General features: G+C 38.7%; 2 protein-coding genes across 3 annotated transcripts in view; one reads left to right on the top strand and one right to left on the bottom strand.

The window, feature by feature from the left end:
- Window positions 1-258: 258 nt before the first annotated feature.
- LOC122072893 (PXMP2/4 family protein 4-like) lies at window positions 259-10,460 on the bottom strand. The gene is made up of 4 exons (XM_042637325.1): window positions 9,991-10,460; window positions 3,844-4,060; window positions 1,132-1,256; window positions 259-729 (listed from the first exon to the last, which is right to left on the bottom strand). The coding sequence occupies exons 1-4, from the start codon at window positions 10,321-10,323 to the stop codon at window positions 646-648; spliced, it is 759 nt and encodes a 252-aa protein (XP_042493259.1). The 5' UTR covers window positions 10,324-10,460; the 3' UTR covers window positions 259-645.
- A 3,769-nt stretch (window positions 10,461-14,229) lies between these two features.
- Window positions 14,230-16,590, top strand: part of LOC122072892 (casein kinase II subunit alpha-2-like) — a 13,144-nt gene continuing 10,783 nt past the window's right edge. Inside the window, exon 1 of one of the 2 annotated variants that reach the window (XM_042637324.1) lies at window positions 14,230-14,701. In XM_042637324.1, the coding sequence (XP_042493258.1) occupies window positions 14,361-14,701 (341 nt within the window). In that variant the 5' untranslated portion in view covers window positions 14,230-14,360. The remainder of the gene's footprint in view (window positions 14,702-16,590) is intronic. The other variant, XM_042637323.1, reaches the window with a different exon arrangement.

Raw genomic sequence — 16,590 nt, forward strand, 5'->3', positions numbered from 1 at the left:
ATTGAGATGAATCAGCCATTCAATCCTGAAATGTAAGTACGTTTTACTGGGGCTGCGGATGATTAGATTTCTCTGCCAGACTCATCCCTGCACCTGAATGGAAAAATAAGAATCTGCAACCATCTAAACATGGAAGCAATTATTTCCTCAGTGGCTATATACATTGCAGTCCCAAGGTAAATTCAGCTTCAAGAATTGCACATTCAAGGGCATCTCTAGCCTAGAACTATATAAAGAGTTGAAATAGCAATCACATAATGAGCAGAAATAACAATTCCCTGAAAACTACTGCAAACAAAGAGATAAGTGGTATGTCTAAACATTTGTTCAAGGTACAAAGAATTAACTGTTCCCAAAATCCATCATGTTACACCCCTTTGTAAGAACCCAAAAAGTTACAATTGTATGAATCCTGTAAAAATGTTCTAGCAGTTCTTCTGTAGCATTAACTGGGACTGATGCTCACGGTTTGCCTTATCAGTCCCCTCTTAAGTAATACTGCACCTAAACATGCCTTCTGGTATTCAGGGAGCCATGCAGACACTGAAATTTGTTTTCTTAACTTCCATGGCAGCATGCTGGTGTGACCTGAGGTTCCCTGGATCATGAAATTGATGCTGGGATTTCAAAAAATTTGCCCAGACGCTAATCCGCTTTTACTTTCTCTAAGCTTGCCATGTATGTCAGGTAAATGGTCCACAAATATGCAAATGAATTGCTTATCAACGGCTGCAAAATGGAGGAAAAGGAATGAGACACAAAAGGCATAGTTTGTCCTTCTGTAAATCAGAAAGCATAGACAATTGATTACACCACATCAAGATTAGTATCATGCAACCACACATGATGCACTAGCAAGAAATGAATCGGGCTTAACCATTCAACATGTGCCACCTTAAAGACCTCATAATGATATTTGAGCCAGTCAAACAATTCCACCAACCTAAACCCTCTTTGTTCAGAAACCTATAACTAACGGTCAAGAAAGAAGTCCACAAGGCCAATACAGTTGAATCAAAGTAGTAAAATTTCCTTAGCAGACCAATTCAGTTCAAGTCAATCCCTTCATTGTTTACTTGGCTCAAGCAACCGTTCCACATGAGATGCAAACAAAAGTATTTTCAAAAATACCTGTAAGTGAACAGGGATGAATTTGAACGTGACAAAATCACAAACAGGCCAGTATATAAGACCACTTTTCAACGTAGGAAGCAGGTCTCGCTTCAATCTGGCAATAATCTCAGAAGCATTTTCACCTGCACTTGACACACATGACAAACATTTAGTAACAGTTTATCCAAACTACTAAACAACAATTCCAGTTATGCCGCACATCAGTGAAGCATGAATGCAAGCCTTCAACATTCGCTTTTTGTAAGAGATATCTTTCTTGAAATGATTGATGTTGTATTTTGGTCAGCCTGACTGTTCAGCTGAAGCAAAAAGTGATCAACACGAAACCATACAAAAATTAAGGAGAAGTCACTTCCTACGAATAGGGTTTGTCAACTTGCAAACAATGACCTGCATGCAGCTTGACCTATCTTTTCTGAAGAATCAATGTTTATGAAGATGTTCAAAGTTAAAACCATATTCAACTCCCAGCACAGACCAAAAAAAGAAAAATTGTACAGGGAGCAGTATCGTACCAAGAAAATTCCAGGTTCCATTTAAGAAGGATGAAAAATACTATGAAAAGTATAGAATGTCCGTGACCCGATAATATATTTTAGACAAGCACCATCTTAAGGAAACAAGGTAGCAATTGTATTACAACATTGCCTTGTTCAACAGATCATTCACATCATTTTCTCAAAATCCAGGCAAGGTTCTAAATTCTGATCCTGAACTACAATTCAACTTCACCTGGAACCTATACATCTGCTTGAAATTTCAAAAAACCCCAGATTTTGAAGAAATAATGAAACAGAAAGAACCTTAATTGAAATGGTTTTCCTTACATTTCAATTATTAACACTTTTTTAGAAACATCCATTGATATTTAAATATATTATTGGAAAAAAATTTCTTGAACGGCCATCCAAGATAAGGAATCTTAGCAAAAAAAAAAAATTGCAAGATGAGGAATCTTTGCACAGTGCCCCTTATTCTGCCACATGAAAGAGTAATGTGACAAATCCAACCATTGAAAATCTGGAAAATGGTTTTAGATTGGCCACATCTAAATTCCAGCCTCAAAACCAATCATTTACATTCCCATGTATGTCCATGCTTGATGCACACTTTTAGTAGTCCTGAATATTTTAATGGTTTGTTTTGCCTATGGCCAACTCTGATTCAACTGAAACTTGATGTGTGAACAGGGGACCTTGGGTCTCTCTGTCCAAAATTTCAGCCCCATCTGAGTTTCCACATGGCAGAACAAGGCACCCATGCAAAGTTCCTTCGTTTTGCACAACCATGCAGGTAAATCCCTCCCATAGAGATCTTATCTGATACCAATCAGAAAACTACAGAGAAAAAGGGGCTTCCTCCTCTTAGATGATAGCCATCAATTACATAAGGTGATTAACCAATGTATTACAACTTACATTTATACCACTTGTTCAGTACTATGGGTCAGAAATTCAGCAAGGATTTAACTTTCAAAGTTGCCTGGTCCTAGTCTAAATCACCTGATCTGAATCAGTATCAGCAAGGCCAATCCAATTCTTCCAGGATCATACAGGATTATTGTCCAATCCAGTTGAGATCAGATTCAACGGTTAAGTTGCACTATTGCAACACGTTGGTCACAGGTTCAAAACTTGGAAACAGCCTCTCCTGCGAAGCAGAGGGGGTAAGGCTGCATATATTGCCCCTCCCAGACCCTGCAGTAGTTGAAGCTTCGTGACTGGGTTGCACTAGCACTTCACCCTCTTGCTGAAATTTCAGATCTCACATCTTAATGAAATTTAAGTTGTACAGGGTAAGGTTCTTTGGAAGTTATCTTTATATGCTCCCATTGCAAGCATAACAAGAAAATTTTGAGGATATGATTACTGGAGGAGTGATTAATTTAATTATCAACTCTTAATTTATGAGACTTCTAATATTAGTATAGAGCACAATCAAAAAGCAGAAACATGCTATATGCTCCCTTCCACAGTGCCAAAGCAGAGAAGGATCCCCATAAGAACATGACCTGTAAATCCATGTTCAGGTTGGATGTTTTGGATTCAGATCAAACCACCAACCCGAAAACAACACAGAAACCCATTAACCATTTTACTAGGATTTCTTAACATTGCTTTATCATTTTATATATTATTATTGCATGTCATCCTATGATGTTTCGTGCCAATCCAAACACTAACTATTCACCAAATGTGTTACGCACGGTTGGCCCATTAATTTTTGAGTTGTGTTTGAGCAGAGTCAAGTGCTATATTCATGTCTAGACACAACTTGAACTGATACAACATGATCAGTAGCCAGAGCAATTCTCTATGTTGGATTTCTTCTAAAATCTTCTACAGTTCAAAAGAAAAGTTAATGGGTTATTCAGACATCCCATACATCGCAGGTACAGAGACCAGAAAACAATATGTAGGACTCTTGTCACACACACTCAAAATAGAAAAGGCCCTCGTGATACACAAGATCCGGTTCAGTTATTGATAGAGAACAGATCTACCAGTTCAAATCTCTCTTCTGATTCAAAATCATGGACAAACATGGAATAAATAAAAAAATCCCTCCTTGTGAAAAGTTTAAAATTCAATGATGTAGGATGAAAATTAGGCGAAGCATATGAAAATCATTGCAAAACAGTCAAACCATATAATCAACAGAGCAAAAGAAAGAATTTTGAAGTGCTATTCTATTTATATTTTAGTGTACCTTGTAGAGCTGCATTCACAGAGAAGAAAATAGTAGACATGAAAGGTCCATAGACAGTCTGCCCAATGATGATTTTCTTAAAGGTCGTGACCACGTCCCGCTTTGGAAGGATTTTGGACACAAAGTTGAACCAGAAATGAAGCGACGGTCCTACAATTAGCATTCCATACCCACCCATACGCAAAGTCCTTATTGGGTCAAAAGATTCTGAAGCAGCCTGAGTCATTTTATGATGGAATTTTTTTTACAATCAGCACCCAGTGACATACAATAGAGAAGTAATTATTGAACAGATGCAAACACATATAAAAACTAAGAGTGAATAACAAAAGAATTAGTGCGCCTTGTCTCACTACCTGTTTGAACGAGAAATACAAGTTGGTTAATCCAGCCTTTTTTTTTTTTTAATTCAACAAATTGTCAGTTAGACATTCCTTTCCCCCCCCCCTTCCTTCTGAGATGATATTTCGATACTTTAACTATTGGACCAGGTGAGCTTAGTTAGAGCAGCTGGAAGTCGGGGAACGGGGCTTACTTGAGTTGAGTTATTGACGAAGGCACATTTTTAATATTTCATAAATTTGAAAGGAATTTTGGAAAAATTTGTCACTCCCAAAGAAACACTTCTTTTTCTGGTTTTCCCCAATAAAGCGAAGTTTCACCTCTCCTTCCCCACTGGCTTTTTAAAATGCCAAAATTATCCATCAATGGCATATTTTCACTCTCTTTCCACTTCACCTTCAAATCTATCTCCTAAATACATATTAAAATGAAGTAACTATGTATTCTATAATTATTAATTCTAAATTATCACTATAATGTATATATTTTATGGGTAAGGAAGGGTTCACTAAGCTTACGGTGCATCCTACACAAACACATTGTCATTTTTTTTTTTTTTAAGAAAGAAAAAATATTATTAAAAAATACCTATATGTATTGGCTTAGAGAAAGCATTAGGCTCAGAAAGCCTTTTCCAATATTTTATTATAATGTCTGCATGGCCAACCTCAATCCAACAAGGTATCGTATTTGATGCATGTGATGCAGTTTGACCAATATTATAGTACATTTTCTATCAACGTATTAATTTAGCCTAAGTATGTACTACAATAATTAGATTCATTAATTAGTCCACTAATTTGGTATGAAATTATAGAGAATATGTCCCACACAATTGAGGGGGTCCATATTGACATTAAGATTAAAAAAATTAAAAGTGAAGTGTAAAAAAATTGTGAAAAATGTGCCATTGAGGGATAATCTTGGCATTTTAAAAAGCCAAGGGCAAAGGAGAGGTGAAAGTTTGCATTATTGGGGGAATTAGAAAATAAGTTTTCTATATGTGAACTTATGAAATTTCCTCTTTCTAAATTTTACTTCCATTTTGATCAAAATCAAAACTGGTATAGAAATCAATTTTGAACCATGACATTTGTCAAGAATACATCTTTTGAGCCTTAAAGAATGTGAAACACATGCCTAAGACCTACAAAAGTAGCCGGGATACAGCAGAAAAAAAAATTAAGTATTAATAAATATCCAAGAAATGTACCCTATGTAACTGGATACCACAAAAAGACTAGGTAACTTTGGAAATCATTATGGCTACCAAGGACTTTTTTTTTTTATATTCAGTATTAAGTGATTTATGAAAGTGTAGTGCTTGAAAATATTTTTTATTGACATCCAACATGGTGTATGTAATTCATCAAAATAAATATAAAATAAAAATATAATAGCAGTGTGTGTGCTCTATGGGTCATTGAGTTAGAAGATCCCACGCAGATGTCTGCTAATCAGCCACCAATAATTAATTATTATGGTTTGGAAAAAGGCACCAAGGCAAATGGCTCGCTTACAGTTTAGGAGGCCTGAAACTAACAGTTCAAAACCATATACAAATCATCTCCAGATTGCTGCAAAAGGCAATGGAATTTGATTTTCCTATTGAAGTCTGCGGAATTTAGGAGAAAAGTAGAGTAAAACTTAATTGCTAGATTTAGAAAGTTTTTCCTATTCAAGTTAAGGTGAAAAAAAAAAAAAGGAATCACTTCTAATCATGACTGTGTAAGTTTAACTAATCATGACTGTATTTGGTAATTAAACTATTCAAATGGAATTTTTTTCCCCCGTCTATCGATATATATATATATATATAATATTCAAGTCTAAGGAATTTAGAAGAAAAGTGGAGTAAAAATTATTTACTAGGTTTAGAAACTTTTTGAGTTAGTTACACATTCAGTTATTGCCAATAATTACAAAATTTTCCATTTTATTTTTCATTTTAATTTTCATTTCCCACATCACTCCCAACCAGACGGAGCAAAAAGGAAAACATGCACTGAGCCAACCTCTTATTTACGAAACGATGACAAGAGGATCTTGGAAACTAGGAAACCTGTTTGACCAGTTTGGTCAAAACAACACTTTGACCAGATGATGCATGCACTGGAGAGGGGAGGAGATAAGATGAGAAGGAGAGTTAAATAGGGTACGGGAGAAAAGAAATAAAATAGGGTAATTGGATAGAATCGCTAAAACGAAGCTTGGGGTCATTGGTTCCATTGAGGGAAGCGCCTCCTACTCGTTAGAGCATTGTTTATCCTTTCAAGTTTTCTTCATTTTCCTTTCATTCCTTATCCATATAAATAACAATTACAATAAGTTATAACCTCTCAAAACTACTCGTCCCATTACAAGAGTAACTTCCCAATAATTTTATTAACTACCAGACAACCATACAAATCACTCCCTACATAGTAGTAACCACCCATATGGATAACCACTATTAAATAATTGATACTAAATAACCTAACTCATATTAGATAACTCCTACAAATAAGGAACATAGCATATGTATCAGCAGATGTTAAGGGAAAAAGCAAAATTCCCTGATTCCAAGTTTCTTATAATGCCATACATTCACAAAGGCAAAGGAATGATGAAGATTCCATACTCAAATCGCTCATGTTACGAATTGAATCAAACCAAACCATTAAGGAAAAACAGTTCAGTTTTGATTTTGGATATTGCAAAAAAATATTTGGTTTGGTTGATTTAACTGATAAACCATCAACTCCAGACTGATAAAAACTGAATAAAATCTTAGAAGTTTCGAGAATATTCAAGAGGAAGGGAGAGAAATAGAGGGACTGAAGAGTGTGGGACGGAGAGGGGAGCTTGCAGCTGCCGTCAACAACATGGAGCAACCCAACCACCCCAACCGAAGCCCTTACCCAAATCAGTCAAAATCACATTCAAGATCTGGAGTTCACATCAGGTTAGCTTGAACTGATTCTTCACAAGATCGCATGATTTCAATCTTTCGCGGAAGCATTGGATCTATTTTGTGCATCCAGACATTTACTCGATTGGCATAGGAGGCAATGGAAGCTTCGGTTGAGGAAGTGGCCAAGGTGACGACTTCAGTTCCAGTGTTGGTGTAGGTGGCGATGGTGGTGGCGGCCTTGGAGGTGGCGGCTGGAGTGGTGGTGGTGGAAGTTCAGCACATGGAGAAGTTTTCGGAGCCGGAGTTGGTGGATTTCTTGTGGTGTGCCGCCACCGACAAGGATGTTGCATAGGCTGCCGCCAGACATGAAAAGGTGACAGGGCTAGGAGAGGTTCTTTTTGTTGTAGAAGCAGAAGTTGGTGTTAGTGGAGTCGCAACATAGGCAGCAGAGGGTTTCATGATCTGGTGGGGTGGATCTCACATTTGTGGAGGTTTCACCACTCATTACTCATTGGTGTCCGATGGCATGTCTTCCCTCCTCCATAGGTAGGCAGCCACCTCTCTATCTTGTGGTTAGAGTGGATTTGATGGGCTTGTGAAATCTCCGTTGGAGTTTATGCAATAAGGATATTTTAGGAACTGTCTTTATATTAAGTTATCCTACACTGTATTTTCTTTTTCCCTTTCACCTCCCTAGGGAGGTCTATGTAATTTCCCCAAGTCACGAGTTTGAACATAATATATGAGGGAAGAGCAATATTGCTCACTCACGCTTTGCCCTCATCTCCCTTCTCCTTCTCTCATCTTCTCTCCTTCTTCTTCCTTCCTCTCTTCTCTCTTCTTCCCTCATCCCTAACCCTAATACTTCTTATTTCTAACTATCTCTCCATTTTAATTATTAATTTTCACCAGATCAAATTGCTTTGAAGTTTCTCTAGTTGTGGCTTCATCTTGAGAGTTTACTATGTCATGCAAATGAAGGAAGAAACAGAGTGTAAGTGTGAATGAGAGAGGGGGAGGGAAAGAGCGAAAGAGAGAAAGAGAGAGGATCGAATGAGAATGAGAATGAGAATGAGGGAGAGATGAGCAAGTGGAAGTGCAAGAGAAGGAGGTGAAAAGACAGTTTTGGTCTGGTCTGGTCTGGAACTGACTGTGACCATTCAACCAAAACCAATAACAAATCATGTAAGTGAAACCAACTATTTGGGAACTTGGAATTGGCTAATAATCGGTTCGGTTTAAGCTTGGGTCCATTATAGTCGGAACCAATTAGTAACCAAACCGCTAAAGCCATAGTTGTCAAGGCGTCACAAGGTGCTTTCCAAAGGCTAGGCTTGCTCTCACCTTACCTTTTGCACAAAAGGTGCCCGCCTTGATCACCTTGGTGTCGCCTATGTTCTTTTTTCCTTTTCTTTTCTTACCAATCCATCATTCCATCTCTTTAGGGCCTGATACAATAGAACATTAAAACCTACATAATATGCACTATATAAGCTTAGGCGCTTGGCCACCGCCATGGGTAGCCTTGTTGCCAATGATAACTATGGATAAGATGAAACCAAACTAATTAACACATTTCACTAAAATGGAGGCTGGACGGACTGCCCAACATGTACTCTATGGATAGCACAGCTAGTCGTGACATGTTGAAGGATGATGTCCCAATTCCTCTTGTTTGACATCAAGGAAAGGTCTGGATTGGAAAAGATCTTAAACTTCAAACCCAAATTGCATCCTAAACACTTCCATGCATTGGCATGCACACTCTTAGTAGTTCTAGCCTTCTAGGTTCTCTCAATACTCCACTTTAGCACTTGGCAAACTCTATTTGGCTGAAACATGTGAGCAGGGGTCATTGGGATCTATCTGTCCACCAAATTTTAGCCCCGTCCAACCTGACATGGCACAAGTAGATGTGCCATACATAGATTCCAAGGAGGACAGAAGCCTACCTTTGCCCAAGAGCTTATGTGTATACATGCTCAAATTCTTTGCCCTGTATGTAAGATTTCAAAAATATGTCTAACCCCGAGAACAAAAGAAATATGATAAATGACATAACACATAATGGCAACAAACTTGACCAAAGATATTCATTCACACCTGCCACAAATGGAAAAGAACAAGTAACCTACACAAGGTTATTTTCTTTATATGAGCAACTAAAAGTCTTGGAAACCCTGGTCTTGTCCCCCATTACAAATCTAAACTCAAAACTAAATACAAATATTAAACAAGCTCCTTTCCTCTTGAAAAGAAGATAGCTTATATGGTAAAAAAGTTTTCAATTATTGCATGACATAAGTGGCAAAAAATAGATGATTATGATCATGGCGACGATAATAACACATCATAACTCCATTAACTACACTGGTACCAATTATGCCCAATTACATTATTTCACCGTTTCGAGACCATTCTTTTTTCTTTTCTTTTTTCAAAACCTGCTAGGTGGTTACACTGGCGATAGGAACCCTAATTCTGGAAACCAACTAATTAGGCTCATCATACACGCCTTAGAAGAAAAAATAAAATGAAAGACAAGAAGAACCGGCCTATACTGCTTAGGCATTGGGGGTCAAACGGACTGCTATGGTTTCTTTCTCATGGAATGAAGCAAAGCGGCATGAGCTTGGTCTCAAATCCAGCTTGCTGGGAGCAGAAACGAAAGAAGCTATCATCTCGTACTAGACCTTCTAAATTTCAAGTAGGCTCCTCCATCAATCTTATCTTTTGAACTCGCCAATTCCATGGTTTTCATTTGTTCTTCTTTCTTTCTTTCTTACTTTCTTTCTTTTTTTAAAGTCCCGTTCACGCAATTAAAATCATATTCAGTACTCCACTGCGTAAGAAGCTTTCTACCAGCCTCAAATGAAAGACATTTTGAATGGCAATGAAAAACTAGGGTTTACCTGGGAGGTCAAGTCGGCAGCCGTATAGATGATGCCAGAAGTGACGCTTTTGGTGAGGACAGGACGATACTGCAGCTTACCCAAATACCAACTCACGAAGCCAATCTTCGAAGATGAAGAAGACAGTGAAGAAGCATAGACAGGAGAAGTAATTTCCGACTCTTTGAACCTCCTGAAGAGAACAGGGGATCGAGCGAAAGCTCTCGATTGTTGCTTTGACAGAGTCGGAGCAGCAGCTTCAGTTGAAACATAGACATCGAGTACCGAGCGTCTCTCCAGCAGCCGACGGAGGCAGGCCTGGCCGCCATTCCTCATGAATCTGCCCCTGCTCATTGGTTACTTCTTTCGGTCTATGGTCTTTCCCCGTAAAATGATGAATTGAACCGACAATGAAGAGGGAAGGGAGGAGTTTAGTAAGACATGTGTCGATGCAGTTTTTATACTCTTTGGGGAAATGGGAAAAGATTTAAAAAAAAAAAAAGTTGCCGCCCTCTGACTTCTGCTGATGGGCTCTTTGCCATGCATTCCACGAGTTTAGGTCTTGCCTTGATTTCGCGACACGTAGCTATTACCGACATGTTTGCCTTCTTTCACATTAACAGGTAGCTTTCCGACCGATACCGATCGTTATTGGCTTATTACATTCGAATCGATCGAGTCCGATCCGCCTGTAACGCTTTTTGAATCATCTATTATTCATGTTTGATCCGCCATGGTTTCTTTTTTATATTAGTAATAGGGACAAAATAAGTTGGGGAAAAGAAATACCTTTCCCTGAGTTTATTGAATGAATTAAAAAAAAAAAATGATAAATAGGTCACTACTTGATCTTGTGGCTTATCCATTATCTTGGAAGCCAATAAGAGTGTGTGTTAAAGCATAAATATAAAAGAGATTCTTGACTTCTTTTGGGGGCGAAGAAGTAATTTTGTGAGCTTGCCTCTAGACATAGGAACCATGTGACTCCAAACAAGGGATAAGCAAAATCTTCTTCATCTTATCTTTTTTTGGTTTGGGTTTTTTTTTTTTTTTTTTTTGGGGGAGGGGGGGGGGTGGGAGGAGGTTAGACAAGGTGGGCGGGGTCCTAAACCAAATAAGGAATAGAAAATTATTAAAACAAACACCAACAAATACAAAAATAAACCAAGACAGATATGCATAACATAGGGATTTAATGAGGTTTACACACCGATGTGGCATGCTATGTCCTCAGGCGAAGAAGATGTTTCACTATATAGAAGAGAGATTACACCCAAGCAGCGGAGATAAAATTTGCCCTAAAACGTAGCTCGAAATCCCCTCAAATTACAATGCCTTGCTCTACACGAAGATAGTACATTATACACTCATCCAAGTCGCAGGTCGACCCATCAAGTCACGATCGATCAAGTCGAACCATTCCGCTATGCCCCCACGCCCCCATACCAAAACAATGTTTGGCTCAGGGGTTGAGCATTTGCTTCCATCACAAATCTTAGAAAACTTCTCATTCAGATCACTACCAAAATATGATAGAGCGAGTCATTATTCAAAACTAGTCAAAAATTTGAGACAAACTTAACAAAAATCTTAGACAAAACAATTTGGGGGCTATGCTCAACGCTACACTTATTTCAAGCTAGTTGCTTTACTAATTGTCTTCAATCTTTGCTTTATCTTCTTGATTTCAATTGTAGGGTTTCATCCAATTCCAACCCTGACTTACAAATTCTTAAAGCTTGGCATGGAATGGATATTTAGTGTATGCATTATTCCTCTAATGATGCTTAGACCATGCATTTTGGGAGACATGAACAAGAGGATGGAGGGAGAAAAGAACCAACTTCCCTTGCTATCATAAATTGTCAAATAAGCTTTCCGTCCTTGCTAGTCAAGCTTATGTTGGCATGAATGTGTCAAGAGCTCAACCTCTTAATTAAGGTTGCAACAAGGTTTGGTTGGACTAGGGCTTTTCATAATCCCAACCCAACCCTAATTCCTTTTAGTTAAGCCTAGGTCTTGGCCGTTCTGGCCTTAACTTAAGGCTTGAAAATTCCAACTCTAACCCACCCTTAGGGCCAAGTGGGGCCGACTCTGATTGGCCTAACCATTTGGAAGAGGAAGAAAGATGCAACATGCAAGGGCTGGACCAGGCTGGGAGAAGAAGAAGGTATGGCCGGTTGAGCCAGAACAGGCTGGGCTCAGTCCAAGGCCTCCACTGACCTGACCCATTATCAGGGGAAAAAAAATTTCAGCCTCAATGCACCTTCAGGGTCAGGGTAACTCACCCCAGGCTACATTCGGGCTCAGGGCGGGCCTGGGTCGACAAGGCCCAATTTTAGACCCCTGGCACACTGTCGACTCTTCGCTTCCTCTTCCTCTTCCTCTCCCTCTCCCTCTCCCTCTCCATCTCTCCTTTGCTGCGACAAGTACAACAACGACACCGCTGGAAAGATCAGTGCCTCCGTCTTGTTCAGCGATTCTCGTCGCGTCATGTTTAAGGCTCTTGTCTACGCCGAAGGTTAATGCTCTCCGACCTAAAGAGCATTCGGATTACGAGTCTCTTCACCGTTCAGTGGGGGAAAGAACTAGGAAGCCCAAACTCCTCTGATTTCCCAATAAGATGGAGGAAATTAAAACTCTTAAAAAAGTTGAAAACAAATGGATAGTCCAAAAACACAAAGGAATTTGGAAAAGTACCAATAGAAGGTTTTCAAATTGAATACGGCTTTTGAAATTATAATACACAGACCCGATTAGATTTTGTCATCTCAATCCAAAGTCGCACTTGCCACATCATTAGGTGGGCCACATGGCCCACATCCTAAAAAATAAATCATTTGCCATGAAAAATGTAATAAATAATTAATTGATAATTAGGTTGAACAATATCATTTATATTAACATGATAGCTATAGGAAAGCTACCATTCATGAGATATTAATTAATAATATAAATTAGAGATAAATAGTTTGGAAAATAAAGGTCAAAATCTTTTTCTTATTCTTTTTCATTATATTTTTTTGCATAAGATCTAGTAAGAAGATGGGTAGTTTGTATCAACTGCTGCATTGTAATGTTGAGAGCATTGAATTGAGTATGAATACAACAATTATGGCCTTACTAAATTAAGTGAGATAAAGTTTTCTTCAACCATGTGGTGAAATTCAATACGTGTTCTTAGGTTCCAAAAATTGCATCCCCTCCCCCATTCCATGCCTTGATTGCCCATGATGAAAGAAAACTCGATCCAATTAAGTATTATTAGTTTCTTTTGAGGGATGTTGGGGTGTAGATGGAGGATGGTCAGATTAATAAAAAAAAAAAAAAAAAAGACTCAGGGCAAAAGTTCCAAATCAATCAAAACTCAAACTGACTTAGATCTAGTCTGGTTATTTATTAAACAGTGACAAATCTTCATGATTCCAGACCTTTTTTTTTTTAACGTAATTTGATTGACTCTCTCGAGTGAAAAGGGAAAACTTGATTTTTCGAACTATCAGTGAAACCACGTGAATAGTTCATGATAAAGTAAAAAAACCACATAATTACCTGATTATTAATTAGCCTCGTAGCACATGTGACACGTGATATTGGTTTTTTTCTGGTTTGACAGGTTGTTCTGATCATCGGTGTCCTCTTCATTGGCCCCATTTTTTTTATTTTGATGAAAATCATCACTAAGGCTGCAACTGAGCTGGGTTGGAAATTCATCACTGGAGAATTCTTTTTTTTTTTTTAAAGGATATCTTGCCTTGGCCCAACGTCGACAAGTTCAAAGTAATCCATAATTAATCCATCCCGGTGTTAGTTGATCCTGATTGGGCCACAGGCTAGGTTAGATTGGGTTGGCCCTATTTGACCTTGACAACTCTTACTTTTGCCATTTTGAGGTTTGCCAGGATTGTCTGGCCTTCGTTTTATACCATATTTATGATAAATGGATCGGCCCAATCATAAACTTAGACCCAGTTCAACCCAGCTCAATCCCAGGTCTAAATGATCGTAACCCTGGACCAACCTAGACCTTGTCGGACTCAAGACTACTCGGGCTCGGAGGGAAATAGTAGTTAATTTCGTGTAATTGAGACAAAGAACAGGGTATTTTGGGCAATATAATCTCGGCCAAGAAAGAAAAATCATTTGTCTCTCTATTCTCTCCCCTCATCAGGTTTAATTTTCGGATCAAAATCCTTTATTTTTTCTTGTTTTGCTAGCTGTAGAATACGACATATGGACAACAGAGGATTCAATTTTCCAATTCCAGCCTTCCAGGCGTCGAGAGACGATTCGAGAGAGAATCCAGATTGATTTGGATTTTGGAATTTAAAAGCAGCATTTTAGTTGGGGTTTGGGGTTTATATCGGGATGTAGGGTGGGGACTCTGATGCATGAAAGATACTCGCGGTCCTCTGCTACGCTTCCGGTTCTTGCTAGTTGGGCTTCTACTGGCATTGCTTGCTCCGGGAGCTCAGCCTCCTAATCTTCCACTCTTCACCTCTTCTTCTTCTTCTTCCTCTTCTTCTCTCCTTCGCTGCCACAACAACACCACCCTCAGCACGGCGGCAACCAAAACTACTTGCAGTTATCACAGCACCACTGGTAAGATCAGTGCCTCCCTCTTGACCAGCGATTCTCGTCGCATCATGTCTAAGGCTCGTGTCTACACCGACGTTAATGTCCACCGCCCCAAAGAGTACTGGGATTACGAGTCTCTCACCGTCCAATGGGGGTAAGAAGCCCTAACTCCTCTTCTGATTTCCCAACCTCTTCTTTCATTGATTGAGTTTGTGCTCTAGGGAGAAAATATTTTTCGGTCAAAGTTTCGGACTAGACTTGATAGGCATCGTTGATGAAAATATGTGGATGTTGGCGCAATTTTGCTCTATTTTGCTAGTTGAATATGTGTTTCGAACTTCAAGTCTTCAGCTGTGTATGCATATTGATTCCATTTATGATGCATCAGTCTGAAGTGGTGAGGGGTTTCTGTTAGCGTAAAATTTTATTAGAATTCCAATTCCTTTATCTGTTGATGGGTCACTTCATGTCCCTCAAAGTTCACTGCTTCATGTATGCAGCAGGTTTCCACTTGAATATAGACTAACTCATAAGTTATATGTCCCTGTGTGCAGAAGAATTGCATGGGGATATATTAGTGTATTTAAGCAATGTATTGGTATCTAGAGATTTGTTCTGGATTGACAGTTACCTGCGAACTTTGTTAGCGCAATCACTTGTGTTGCTTAATTGGAGCTTGTAGTGATTGTAACCATGATATGGTCTCCTTGATTAAATCTTCCTCATTGTTATTCTTGACCATAAATGCTTTCTCAATCGTTCAGGACTGATACGCGGAGAGTGTGATAATTTACCTTCATGTTGTTCTAAATAGTGTCTTGTTTTACCTTAATGCTGTTCTAAGTGGGACTATATATCATATTCTTCCCATCAGGTAACAAATTCTGAGAAAAACCTCATCCATTTAGCTGCCGCTATATATACAAAGCATGGAATGATTTTTCGTGACACCTCCATAACTCACTCAATTATAACGAGGAAATGAGAACCTGTGAAAACTATCTAGAAATTAGCAGTGACGACCCTTACAAAATACCTGCTGGAATAGAATACAATAGAAAATGTGTAGCTTGTGCCATACGTTTAAAACACTTACAGAAGAAGCATTAGCCTTGATAAAGATAAATGAGTTCTTCCTAATACAACAGTTGAGGTGAGGAGGTGATTTTGCAATTGGGAAACATGTGTGCTCTGGAAAAGCCATATACTTGCGCCTGAGCCCCTCTGACATAATCTCAGTGTCATGGATCTGAAAAGCACTTAGTACTCACTCTCATAGTCTCATGTCAGCCACGTGGGCTTGGATTTATTGGTGTTCTAGGGTACTTAACTTTCCGTTCTATGCCTATTTTTTCAGGGATGCCAACGTATTCTGGTCTTGTACTTCACATTAGGGTTCAAGTGTTCAAATATTGGCTCTTTTCTGTTGGAGGTAGCTTGGACCAACAAACTTTGTTCTCCTCCCCTCCATTTGTGGAATCTATTCATTACTTCTTAAATAGCGTAATGAAGTTAAAATTTTCTGTGAGAGCTTGATTGACACATCACTAGTCTTCAGTACCCTGTTTCCATTGCACCACCTTTGCAATCCCATTGAAGGGATTTTCTTGGTAAAATCAGCATGACCAGATGATAACTGCCTTGACCTGTTTCTTCACTGATGTGGATAGTGAGGAATTTTTTGGTGAAATCTTAAGAAGCATTCTTATCACTTGAACACTCTGATTTTGGCCTGGGCAAATTCTTAGACTGGACCCATTCAATGGTGGGTCACAATGAGAATCATGTCCCGGATATGGCTTCAGAACCTATTACTTGTCCCTAGCCCCAACAGATGAGCATTCATTTATTCACTTATTTTGATTTTTGTCTGGATTTCTTCTCTGTTTGGGAGCTCTTTATATTCTCCTTAGCTTTTAATCTTTAATTTGACCCTCTTCATGTTATTGTCGTACACTAGTTAGTGGTTGTAAAATTAGCTTCAAGGACGTGTGTTTACTGTTTAGTATATAACTAATGTAACAATGGTTATTTCCATCAACC

The sequence above is a fragment of the Macadamia integrifolia genome, chromosome 3, assembly GCF_013358625.1.
Source record: "Macadamia integrifolia cultivar HAES 741 chromosome 3, SCU_Mint_v3, whole genome shotgun sequence".
Lineage (NCBI taxonomy): Eukaryota > Viridiplantae > Streptophyta > Magnoliopsida > Proteales > Proteaceae > Macadamia > Macadamia integrifolia.